The 13,432-nt window shown below is 39.2% G+C and overlaps 1 protein-coding gene across 1 annotated transcript in view; it reads right to left on the bottom strand.

Moving 5' to 3' along the window:
- LOC122562183 (anaphase-promoting complex subunit 11) overlaps positions 1-13,432 on the bottom strand; it is a 141,017-nt gene that overhangs the window by 4,964 nt on the left and 122,621 nt on the right. Inside the window, exon 3 of the mRNA XM_088000626.1 lies at positions 12,254-12,308. Within this exon, the coding sequence (XP_087856752.1) occupies positions 12,254-12,308 (55 nt within the window). The remainder of the gene's footprint in view (positions 1-12,253; positions 12,309-13,432) is intronic.

The following is a 13,432-nucleotide window of genomic DNA, read 5'->3' on the forward strand; positions in this document are numbered from 1 at the left end:
AAGAATCTTTATTGCAATATGCACTGCTATTGAATTTTTTCTTTTTGGAAGTTGAATGTATGCATTTACTGATTCACATAGGAATATGTTAGTACATTTATGGCTATTATATTTGTGTTCATTTTGGAATTGTTTGGAGGGAAGATAGAATTTGACAAGTTCTGTCAAGTCAGGATGCTATTTGCAACTTTGCATCATTCACTGCATTTTACACGTTACAGGAGAAATAGGAAACTTGTAGTAATTTTTGAAACCACTTTATCAACATCCTGGTTTGAAAAGAATAGTGATCTGTTTATAGCAGAGAACTGCTTCCTGATCAAGATTCTGATCCATGTCAGCAGAAAGAAGTTCCATGGTGCATTGCAAACTAGCATTAATGTGTAAGTATTAAACTGTTTAATCCATATGATGTTGTTGGGCGTGAAGTATTTCACATTTAAAGAACTTATATGGAAGCTGTTAGATTTTTAACAGCCCAACAAAATCATCTATACTTTTTGCCATTAGTATAGATTAGAGTGGTGCTGGAAAAGCACAGCAGGTCAGGCAGCATCCGAGGAGTGGGAAAATCGGCGTTTTGGGCAAAAGTCCTTCATCAGGGCTGATTCCTGATGAAGGGCTTTTGCCCGAAACGCCGATTTTCCTGCTCCTCAGATGCTGCCTGACCTGCTGTGCTTTTCCAGCACCACTCTCATCTAAACTCTGATTTCCAGCATCTGCAATCCTCACTTTTGCCTTTTTGCCATAAGTGCCTATTTAAAAATTAAAAATGCTTGAGTTTTATTAGTGAGTTCTTAACATTTTATAAAAATAAAAAAATGTAACTGTGGAAGTGTTCAAAATTGCACAAATTCAATTTTTTGTATATATTTTTAAATAAATTTTAAATATTGTGCTGTCTCCATTCATTCTTTTAGAAAACTTCACAAATCAGTCATTGTGAAATTCTGCTATCATTCCTTACCAACCAGTTGACTGGCTCGTCCTAATTTACATCTGTCTATTGTTCCTAACTCCCTCTGACCTCTCTGCAGCCTTTGATACTGTTGACTGTACCAACCTCTTCCATAACATCTGCATCGCCATCTAGATTATTTGATTTCTACTCCTCTGGCCATGTCTTTCTGGTTGTGGGCAGAACGTTATCAGTAATGGCTTAGGTTCCTGCTCTGAAAACATTCTCACTAGTATTCATTTGAGGATCTGTTCTTGGCTCCCTGTCATTTTTCATTTACATGTCTCTTTGTAGCATCATTCAAAAGCATAGTATTAGTTTTCAAATTATGCTGACGGTACCTAGCCCTACCTCACGACCACACCTTAAACCCCCTCACTATCGGATCAATGTTGTTGTGTCGCCATAGTCTTACCAGACCATAGGGGCCGATCTCCCATTAGACGGAAGAGCAACTGGCAGTAATTTAACCTGAGGGCCACCAGACCTCAGGTGATGGAAGAGGTTGAGAAGGAGAGCCCTTCATGGTAACCTCAAACCAGTGATGGGAATTTAACCCATGCTGTTGGCATCACACAGTTCTGTAAACCAACAATCCAGCCAACTGAGCTAAACCGATTCCCACTGTCGGCTCAGATCGATTTAATTATCAGGAAAGTTGTAGCCTTGTATTCAATCCCCTATCCAGTTGCTCCAGCCTTCTCCCTGGCAATGGTGTCAGCTGAACCAGACCGTTGGAAACTTTGGTATCATTACTAAGACTGTTGCTTTCACCTTACGCCTTTGTCACCTCTGAACCTGACTATTGTAATACAGTGGAGAAAGTGAGGTCTGCAGATGCTGGAGATCAGAGCTGAAAATGTGTTGCTGGAAAAGCGCAGCAGGTCAGGCAGCATCCAGGGAACAGGAGAATCGCCGTTTCGGGCATAAGCCCTTCTTCCTGAAGAAGGGCTTATGCCCGAAACGTCGATTCTCCTGTTCCCTGGATGCTGCCTGACCTGCTGCGCTTTTCCAGCAACACATTTTCAGCTATTGTAATACAGTGCTGACCAGACTTCATATTTTAGTCTGTGAACATTAGGTAATCTAAAATTCTTCTGCTCATGTTCTAATTCACACCATCACCCTCCAGCTATTACCCCGGTACCTGGTTAAGCTTGTGTCAAATTTAAATTTTTAACCATCCTGCAAACCACCTTCCATTTACACTGATACATAAATACAAGTTGTTGCTGTCAATCTTTCCTTAATAGAGGTCTGTTTTGAAATAATCAAGATTTTGAAACCAAAAGTTTTTCTTGAATTTTGTTTTGCAAAGGAGCAATTTTGCAAATTTCAAGCAGAATTGATAGCCTAGGATTACATTACATCTGAGGCAGAGTAAATTATATGGCTCTTGTCACATCATCAAGGAGGACACCAGGGCACAAGTCATGCTAGTGGATTTTTTTGGGGTATGGATTGCAAGTTGGGTACATAACCATTGATTACATTTTGAGTCTAATGGGTGTTATGTAGAGGTTGAGCAACTATTTTCCTCACCAAATAAACAGTAAAGCTTGCTCAGGCACTCAGTGCACTACTGTGAATCAGAGCTAATGCTATCACTGCAGGATGTTATTAACAGCAGTAACCAGATCAGTTAACAGCATTTAATAAGTTTGCATAGCCTTGGACTTTGCACACGTATTGATCCCAAACTGCATAGAAGCAGACTTGGAAGGATTACAGACTGGAGGTAAAGTTACCACATTCTTAAATTAATTCTGTCTTGCATCCTGCAAATGCAGTTAGTGGAGTGTTTGGATTTGTATCCTTTCATCCTTCTGATATGCAGGTATTAGCTTCTGGAACGTTGAGTCAATCAAACCCTTTACAGTCAGGTTATCTGGTTCACTTGGGATCTTTTCAGTTTTGACTGTACCTGCCTTGCACAGAAGTAACAATATCAAAGTCAGCTTTTAGCTCCCCTCTCAGGCTATTTGCAATTAAGTGATACACTTAAAAGATCATGGTTAATCTATCCAAACTACAAGTTCTGACACTTGCCTCTTTTACTGATGAGATCACGTATAAAAGCTGATAAACATTCATAAGAATAGAGAAAATAAAAATCTTATGGTTAACACAGGGAGATTAAGAAAGACCATTTCCATGTGATCTGGGTTTTTGAAGAATTTTCCAGTTTTTATGTTAACCGTCTTCAACTAATGCTAAAGCAGAGATCCAAATGTGTCAGCTCTAATTGACACCTTAAACTGTGCCCTCAATACTCAAATAAGGATAGTGACTTTGAAATTCATTTTCCTAAGTATTAAGAGCCAGTCAAGCGAGGCAAAGTTGTTTGCATGCCTTTACGCGAAAGTCTAAAGTGAATTGAGATGAAGGAGAAACATTACCAAGCATGAAATATGGACCATCATCAATGATAATGAAAATATATTAAGATGGAAAAGCAGAGTTTTGGCTGAGACCCATTTGACAGAAAACAAGTCGACATGGAACTAAATGTGCTAATAAATGGATTCATCCAAAGCAAGGCGCAGGAGAAATCGATGGACTCAGAACCTAAGAGACACAAAAACTTCAAAATTGAGAAGAAGGGCTTTGACTTGTGTTGAACTAGAGGAAGTTTAAACGTAGGTAATAACAATGACTGCAGATGCTGGAAACCAGGATTCTGGATTAGTGATGCTGGGAGAGTATAGCAGTTCAGGCAACATCCGAGGAGCAGTGAAATCGATGTTTTGGGCAAAAGCCCTTCATCAGGAATAAAGGCAGAGAGCCTGAAGCGTGGGGAGATAAGCTAGAGGAGGGTGGGGGTGGGGAGAAAGTAGCATAGAGTACAATAGGTGAGTGGGGGAGGGGATGAAGGTGATAGGTCAGGGAGGAGGGTGGAGTGGGTAGGTGGAAAAGAAGATAGGCAGATAGGACAAGTCATGGGGACAGTGCTGAGCTGGAAGTTTGGAACTAGGGTGAGGTGGGGGAAGGGGAAATGAGGAAACTGTTGAAGTCCACATTGATGCCCTGGGGTTGAAGTGTTCCGAGGCAGAAGATGAGGCGTTCTTCCTCCAGGCGTCTGGTGGTGACGGAGCGCTGGTGAAGGAGGCCCAGGACCTCCATGTCCTCGGCAGAGTGGGAGGGGGAGTTGAAATGTTGGGCCACAGGGTGGTGTGGTTGATTGGTGCGGGAGATGTTCCCTAAAGCGCTCTGCTAGGAGGCGTCCAGTATTCAGGGCAGGCGACATCATCTCCAGATTTAACCTCAGGAGCAGAAAGGTACAGAGGTGTCATCAGGTTAAAATTCCCAAATGTACTAATGGACAATATTGCTGATGGGCAGCATGTAGTCATAAAGTGAAGGGAACAAGGATGAAAATGGATGCCGACATGAAAAGAAGTAGCCTGAAAAGAAATAGCTGCGTTAGAAGGATGGGAATGGAACCAGAAATGAGTAGTGCAAGAGAGCACTGCTGAATACAGTTCACGGTGACATGGAGGCAAAACAGTAGCAATCAGGTAGGAATTTCTTTGACATTGAAGGAGCTTTTGGAGAGTGGAGTGTATAGTGTGGTGTCAGCAAAGATAGCTTTATGATAGATAGTAACTTAATAAAGCTAACATGATATTCGAGTGGAGAGCATTGTAAGTAATATCCCTGATTCTATGCTCCCAGCAGAAAGCTGCACTGTCAGAATGCAAGCTAGGGAATTAATTTAAGTACGCAGTAACTTTATCTCCAAACTGCACTGCTTTTAAAGCACTGCTCCTGTGCAGAGTTTAGGATCAATGAATTTAACCATTGTTTTCTGATTAGCAGATTATATGGTAAAGGGTGAAAAGTCCAAGTCCGACCAGGATGGATGGAAGAGAATTTGTAATAATTTCCCTGAAAAGTGGTAGGTTTGACTTGAATCAAAATGAGAGTTTCTCACTGGAATGAGAGAGGACTGTGGGAATTTGCAAGTGTGACAGGAAGGAAAGAGAGGACAATTCGGATTTCAAATAACTCAAAACAGTCTAGCAGAAATTTCAGATGGGCTTAAGTTCAATATTATTTGCTTGAGTTGTTCACTTCCGGTGTTTAATTTTTATGATGAAAGTAAATTTTAAAGAAGCATCTGAGAGGGGAGAGACAGAGCTTTAGAGATGACATTTGTACATTTACGGTTTAGATAACTGAAGATTAAACTACTTGCAGTACGGTGGCGAAACATTGCATCACTTTCTGTAGTCATTTGAGCCTGCAAGTATCACTACTCCCCCCCATTTTATAAAGTGAAATTGTTTTTTCATCTAATTGTTTACATTGAATTAAACTGTCCTGAGTCACTCAATGCAATGCTTAAGGAGATCTATATTTTACAAACATAAAAAAAGAGAAAGTTTGCAATATTATGATTTTATAGTGATTGAACTTTCAAATGCAATTCTGCATAATTTCAAGTTTTGATGCAGTGTCGATAAATTACTATTTGGCATACCAATGATTTTATGTGTTTCATAATCGTGGGGCGGCACGGTGGTGCAGTGGTTAGCCTCACAGCAGCAGGGTCCCATGTTCAATTCCAGCCTCGGGCAACTGTCTGTGTGGGGTTTGCACATTCTCCCCGTGTCTGCGTGGGTTTCCTTCGGGTGCTACGGTTTCCTCCCACATTCACAAAGACGTGCAGGCTAAGTAAATTGGCCATGTTAAATTGCCCACAGTGTTAGGTGCATTATTCAAAGGGAAATGGGTCTGGGTGGGTTGCTCTTCGGAGGGTCGGTGTGGACTTGTTGGGCCTTTTTCCACACTGTAGGGAATCTAATTTAATAACTCGTTGGTATTCTTATCTTGGTTTTCCAACACTGTAAAAATGTGTTGATTAGACATCAATCTCTCAGAGGATGGACCATGCTGGATTTTACAATGGATCTATCACGCATAATTTGAATAAGTTTTTATCATGTGAAAAACATTGTCATTTCAGTAATACCTGTAAATGGGCTAGTACTCCAGAGTCCTAGGCTGGTGCTCTAGTTGCCTGATTTCAAATCCCACATGGCAGCTAGTTGAATTTAAATTGAATTAATTTCAAAATAGTTTGCCCAAAGTTTGCTGACCTTTCATTGCAAGGAGTTGTCCTCAATCAGGTGTGGCAGATTGGCACATTCTAACGTCCAGTTCTACATTCCAAGGGACACATTGAAGCTTGGGGCAGCCACTACAGAGGCTCAGTGGGGAAAGGTCACTGTCTGAGATGTGCATGCAACAGTACATTGAGGAGTAGAAACTCATATGCTTTGAACTGTGACCCTTAAAGAATATACATTGTAATTCAAGACTCTCAATAAAATGTATTGAGGGATCTTAGTACATGTCATATAGAGAAAATTTTGATATCTATTGCGTGTTCTGTAATTTCTAAATGGAAATGTTTTTCTGTGAGGCTGTTTACATGACCTGGAATGTATTTTGTAAAATATTGAAACTGTTACCGTTGTATAGAGTTGCACATGCTGTATTTGGGCAAGTTGAATATTATTGCAAATCCTGTAAAGTTCAAGTTGAAATGTGATTATGTTTTACAAATTTTATTAATTAAGTGTACTCTTGGAAAGAAAATCTGCAAAATTCTGTCAAGGTCATTGCCAATCAAGTCAAGTCTGCTCTGGAGAATCTGATCTGACCAGACTTGTACTACTTCAGCAAGAAGAGCTTCAGAAGCTGGTGTTGCTCAGAGGTGTGGTTGACTATGTGTGGGACAAGGAGGGGTGGACAACTACCTCATGAACCTGACCAGAAGACCTTGAATAATATTATACACCCACCTACTGGATGTGTTCTTCAAAAGGGTTTTGGGGAAGGAATCTGCAATTGGATACAACCGTCAATTTTCAATTAAACAAAAAATCAGAGCTTTCAGATCAACTCTGGAATCAGCAGGACTGCCCTTTCTCTGGTGTCCTCATTGTGCATTGTATAGAGCATCTTACTAAGTCCATTAGGAAAGATGCATACATTTGAGGGATGACTATGCCAGGTAGTGGAGGCACTCAAGTCAAAACCTTTTTGCATATGAACAACTTCATCATCGTATGCAGACTATTAGTGTGCAGACTAATCAGTATCTGCAACCAATTCAAACTGACCACAGGAGCCAAGGTAAATGGAAGCAAGAAAGTGGAGCCATGTTTTTTTGGGGCAATCACAGCCAAGTCAAATGGCCTGAAGATGCTGGGGATATGGTTAAGAGGGATAAAGGCATATACTAGAGGAGCATAAATCCATGGTCAAACAAAAACTGAGTAACACTCCCTTTTCACTGCAGGTAAGAGCTTGGTCATCAGGTGTTGCTGCACATGACACAGGTCAGTGAGAAAGTGAGGCCTGGCTCATTCTTCATTCATGCACATGGCAATGAACTGAGCAATATTCCATTTGATCTGGAGGTCAAAAATGGACAGTGTTTGCAGTAACATGATGCAGAAATCTCTCGGTAAGGGGGAATAAAATATATGATCACTGCAGGTTGCCTTTGTGTGTAGCTGCAGCGAGTTATACGCGGGCTGTCAGTGCACAAACACCAAGTGAGGACCTTTGTGGTTCAGAGGTAGTGTCCCTACATCTGACCCATAAAGTTTTTATTCATCCATGGGGTATGGTCATTGCTGCCTGGACCAGCATTTATTGCGCATCCCCAGTTCCCCTGGTGGTCATGAGTTGCCTCTTGAACTGCTGAAGTCCATTTGGTGTCGGTAGATCCAAAATGCTGTTATATAAAGAGTTCCAGTAATTTGATCCATTGATACTGAAGAAATGACAATATTTTTCTGAGTCAGTAAGGTGAGTGGCTTAGAGGGGAACATGCAGGTTCTACCCTTGTACACCTAGATGGCAATGAGCAGGAGCTTGAAAAGTACTCTCTCAGGAGCTTTGAATTTCTGCAATGCATTTTACAGATGGTACATTGCTGGTACTGAGTGTCTGTGGTGGAAGGAGTGGATGTTTGTGGATGTGGTGCCAATCAACTGGACTGTTTTGTCCGAGATGGTATCAAGCTTCTTGAGTGTTGGAGCTGCACTCATCCAAGCAAGTGGAGAGTATTCCATCACTCTCCTGACTTGAGTCTTGTGTGATAGACAGGCTTTAGGGAGTCGGGGTGTGAATTACTCACTGCAAGATTCTAGCCTCTGGCTTTATCTGTAGCTATGCCACAGTATTTATATGGCAGAAGTGGGTACTGTTGATGCTGGAGATCAAAGTATTCCTCATTCCTGATGAAGGGCTTTTGCCCGAAACGTCAATTTTCCTGCTCCTCGGATGCTGCCTGCCCTGCTGTGCTTTTCCAGCACCACTCTAATCTTGACACAGTATTTATATGGCTAGTCTAGTTCAGTATCTGGTCAACGGTAGCTGCCAGAATATAGATGGCAGGGAATTCAGTGTTGGTAATATATTGAATGTCAAGGGGCAATAGTTAGATTCTCTGTCGTCATTGTCTGGCACTTGTGTGGCACAAATTTATTTGCCACTTCTCAGCCCAAGTGTTGCTGAATTTGGACATGGACTATTTCCATTTTAGAGGAGTCAGAATATTGCTGAACTTTGTGCAATCCGGGTTCAAGTCCCACCTGCTCCAGAGACAGTTATAACATGTCTGACCAGGTTGACTAAAAATATCGACAAACATGTTGAAGTTCTACTTGTCCTTGGTGTTGCAAAGGATAGATCTGGCCACATTACCACAGAATGGTCCAAATAGTTTGACCTGTCTTTTGTGGAGATATTTACACAGAGAAACATTTTTGACTGCATGTTTATCAAGCAGTGGTCAGCACATAATGTCCTCATGGAGGAAGAAATGAGACATTTTTGGCATATTGCTTCATCACTAGAAATTGCAATCAAGCAGCAAGGTGTAGCTTGGCTCAGGGTGAGTAAGACCCTTCCCAACAGTTTCTTTCTACATGCACAGTCTCATCCTCTCTACAAGTTGCCCTCAAAGTAGCCCTATTAGGGAAGAGGGCTTTCCACCTCCTTGTAGAATTTGCGTGTCCAAAGAAGATCAGAAGAGAGTGGCAATGTTTTTTGATGAAATTCATCCTGAACTGGTATGTGACACAGGACTTTGTGCTCTATTGGCTATTCCTAGGGAATTCAGACTCAAAGGTCAACTGCGCCTGGAGGAACTACCAGCTTAATGAAAGATTCTCTTCAGTTGTCTTTAAACTTACTATTCTTCCAGTGTAAAAAGTTATCCTTGACTGAGTGTTACAGCTTGGCATATTCCAATATTGAAGACTACTATTGAGGGATTGAGTAAAGCTTAGGACAATCACATCAGAAACACAATGAGGTAAGTTTACTGGCTAATATCTTTCAGCCACAGTCTACCGAGGAGCTGGAAACTGTAGAGCCTCTTAGGCAATATGCTTTACTAAGAATACGCATTGTAAATCAAGAGTATGGGAAATGTATTGAAGCACCTCAAAGCTAAACATAATACATTGAGATCGTCTATTGTATTTTCTTCAATTTCTAATTAGAATTGCTTTTGCTCTCAAGCTTTATACATGATATGGAATGTATTTTGTAAACAGTATTTCCGTTGCATTCATATTGGGTAGAACATTCTGTAGTGGCGCAAGTTGATTATTACTGCAAATTGAGAAATTCAAGTTGAAATGCTCTTACAATTTTTCGAAATTTTATGAGTAGTATATATTTTCAAAAACAAAAATTGATTTATAAATCTAGAATATAAAGCTGGTATCAGTGATGGGAGCCATGGCCTAACCAATTGTCATAAAAATCCATCTGACTCACGAATCTCCTTAAGGGAAGATGTCTGCCAACCTCACATTGTTTAGTCAAAGTGAAGAGTAGTGTGGTTGATATTTTTTAAACTGTCTTCTAAAATAATCTAGCAAGCCATTCAGTTCAAAGGCACATAGGAATGGGCAACAAATTCTGACCTTGCCAAAAATGACTACATCTCATAAAAGAATATTTTAAAAATCATCAGAGATGCTGACATTTAAAGGGCTGTAAATTTATGCTAAAGGGAAAGTTGTTATGACTAATTGTTCACAATTGTTTAGTGGAGATATCAGTATTTCTCCTTTGATCCTGAAGAGTTGAATGTCCTGCTGATGAATATATGTCAAATGACAGTATACCTATTTGGCACTGAGTGCCAATACAAAATAGCAAGGATGGAGCTAATAGAAAGGTTGTCCAACCAATTCTTTGCAATTACCCTAACTCAACTGAGTCCAAAAGAGAAAAGATGCAAGTAGTATGAAGAAGGAAAAGGAGAAAGTAGTAACTAAATTATGTCTGTATTAACCATGGAAAAAGGCTAAGGCAGCAGACAGTAATTGATTCAATACAGTGATGTCAGGAATGTGAAACTGTATTTATGAGATTCTGAAGTTATTTCCACTGCAACAAAAAAAAATAATACAAGTTTTAAATCTTATTGTTTAAATGGGATGGTGTGTTAATAAATATTTCTTCTAGCTGTGGCATCGTTGAACACATTTATAACAGAGCAAGGAAAGAGGTTTAGAAATTTCTTTAATTGGAGTTGTTGGAACATGGAATATCATGTCACAGAACATATCTTTGAGCAGACCATTGCATCCCAAAGTCTAATAACTAACAAATAGTTCCTGCTTTCTGTACCTGTTTTTTAACCATGACCAGCGTAGCACAAGACAGTATTATCTTTCATATCTTCATGTGAAAAGAGTGGACCTGTTGCTGTAAAATAGCAATTGTTAAAAGTTGGTCCGAGATATCTGTTATGCTTTACACCAATGCCTGGTAATAATGTGTGTTGTGGGTCAGGCTCCGCGATGAATTGTGAGATTGAAACTTTCTGCATCTGATAATTCATGCCATTTCTTCTGCTTGTTGAATAGGTATTCAAACCATAATTTTTGTGAACACATTTTAAAAAGAATTGAAACTTTTTTAAACTCCTATAATTCTACTTGTATCTTCGCTAAAAAAAAGTCTAAGTTAAATGTCTAACCTTTTAATGTTGATCCATTAATGATGGCAATATTTGATGTATAATATGCAGACTGAAGGTTTCATTATTTTGTGATTTCTTTTGAGCTTTGAAATTATCCTGGATTTGATATGGCAACACAGTAGGGGAAAGTAATTGGGAATTACTCATGTATCGCATAGCAATTAGCAAAGATTTTTGGAACTAGGTTAAGAGAGGTTCATAAAATCATTTTACTTACATAAGTGAATATGGCTAGGAAACAATGTCTTTGATTTGCCATTGAGATAATTCTCAAAGGTAGCTTGAAACTGGCAACAGGAGATGCAGAGCTGGAACTGGAAGGTGCACATTGAGAGCAAGTGACTGAGAAACCTTGGTTACTACAAGTTGTCATTTCTGCTGTATTTAAGACATGTATTATTGCCTTCTTTTTAAAAAAAAACATAACCAGTTCAGGAAGTAAGAAGTAATGAAATACATTTTGGTGGCTGGAAATTATTTGAAATATAAATTCAAGAAATATGAATTTAAGACATATGTTACAACATCTATGAATTTTGCATATCCTGTGACATTTTGCATTCACCTCTGTTCCTATTAACTGTGAATCACTTCCTTCAATCATTATGTAATAATTTGATATCTTTATAGTAATTACTGAACAAATTTAATATCTCCTACTCATATTAAAATCCTGTAGAGCTGCCTTAGGAAGTTTAAAATGGAAGAGCTTTAGTCCTGTTTCCTAGCAACAGAATCACTGTGAAACCATAGCAATAGAAATGTCAGCAAGATGTACAGCCAAATTCAATGCTTTGCAAATTCCTTGTTGTATACAAGTTTTATGTTTTTCTTCCACTACCTTTGGTTTTATGTAGTTTTGATATATGCAAATACTGCTAAGGTGTAAGCAATTCCAGCAATATTTTCAACACAATGTTTACTTAATGTGTTATCGTGATGCTGCCATTTTCTGAATAATACTTGACCTCCTTTTGAGAGACAGCCAAGAATATATCAAGTAGCATAACCTTGAGAAATGATTAGAGGTATAATCCTACAGGAAAAATATTATTTTTCATTTTCTGAAGCAAGTTCTTGTCCTTTTCACACTTTCATTGTCCAGTTGCTTAAATAGGATAAAATACTTATTAAAATTATTATTTTCTACACAAATCATCAGTAATTTATCTAATTAAACATATGTACATGGCATCTTTCCACCTAAATCTTGAGAAGTATCGATACTTATTGATGGATATGTAAACTGTTACCCAGTTCCTATTTCTTACCTTTAGAACCATCTGTCTTATCATTCAGATTAGATGGAATTAAGTCTGCCATAGTCTAAAGGAAACAACAGAAAAGAAGAAAAGGGAGAAGCAGGTCAATGTGTTGATTGAATCAGCCATCATCATGTTAAATGGCAGAGCAAGCTCAAAGGGCCAAATAGCCCACTACTCCTATTTTCCATGTTTCTATTGTTTATTACATGAAGTTGATACTATGGTACTTGACTAATAAACAATTGCAATTTTATGTACTTCAATTCCTATTTTCACGATGCTATTCATACTCCTTTGTTTGTAGATATAATGCCACTTATAAAAAGTTTGCAATTATCTGGTACCATTCAGATCTTGGCGACAACATAATATAGCCATGCATTGTTACATTTGAAGTGTAATCATTGTTTTTATTCCAGGCAATCACTGAAAGCTAGGGCTCCAAAAGTGTGTGTATGTGTGTGTGTTGGGGTGGTTGTTGGGATCCCAAAGTGGAGAGAAACTGAAACTATGGGGTTATGAACTCAGGGCAGCAATTGCTAGCCCACCTCTTCTCTGCTCCAAATAGTCTCCTCGTCCTCTTCCTCCTCCCCACTAATTGCTGTGGAGCCATGCAAATATATGAATGAGGAAGGATAGGCCACTTGACCCTTTGAACCTGCTCAATTATTCAATTGGATTGTGGCTGATCTGGTTTAAGCATCAAATCTACACTCCTGCATACCCCCTATAATCTGTCATACTTTTGAATCAAGAATCTATCTATCTCTCCCTTAAAAATATTTAAAGATTCTGCATTCACTCCCATTTGAGGAAGAGAATTCCAAAGATTTTCAGCCCTCTGCAAGAATTATTTTTCTTCATCTTCCTTAAATGGTGCCCCCTTATTCTTAAACTATACCACCCCACCAATTCTAGATTCTCCCAGAAGAGAAATATTCTTTTCACGTTTGTTTGGCCAAGTCCTCTCTGGATCTTATGTCACCCCTGACTCATCTCAACTCCAAAGAAGACAGGCTAAGCTTGTCCAGCCCCTCCTCATTTAGCAATCTGCTCATTCCAGACATTAACCTTCTTTTAACTGCTTCCAACACATTAACATTTTTCCATAAGTACAGTGACTAGTTCTGTGCATAGTACTACAGATGTGGATTTGCCAATACCCTGTATAACTAACTGATCACA

This window comes from Chiloscyllium plagiosum, unplaced genomic scaffold, assembly GCF_037043375.1.
Source record: "Chiloscyllium plagiosum isolate Xiang-an unplaced genomic scaffold, Cpla_swu_hap1 HiC_scaffold_25, whole genome shotgun sequence".
Taxonomy (NCBI): domain Eukaryota; kingdom Metazoa; phylum Chordata; class Chondrichthyes; order Orectolobiformes; family Hemiscylliidae; genus Chiloscyllium; species Chiloscyllium plagiosum.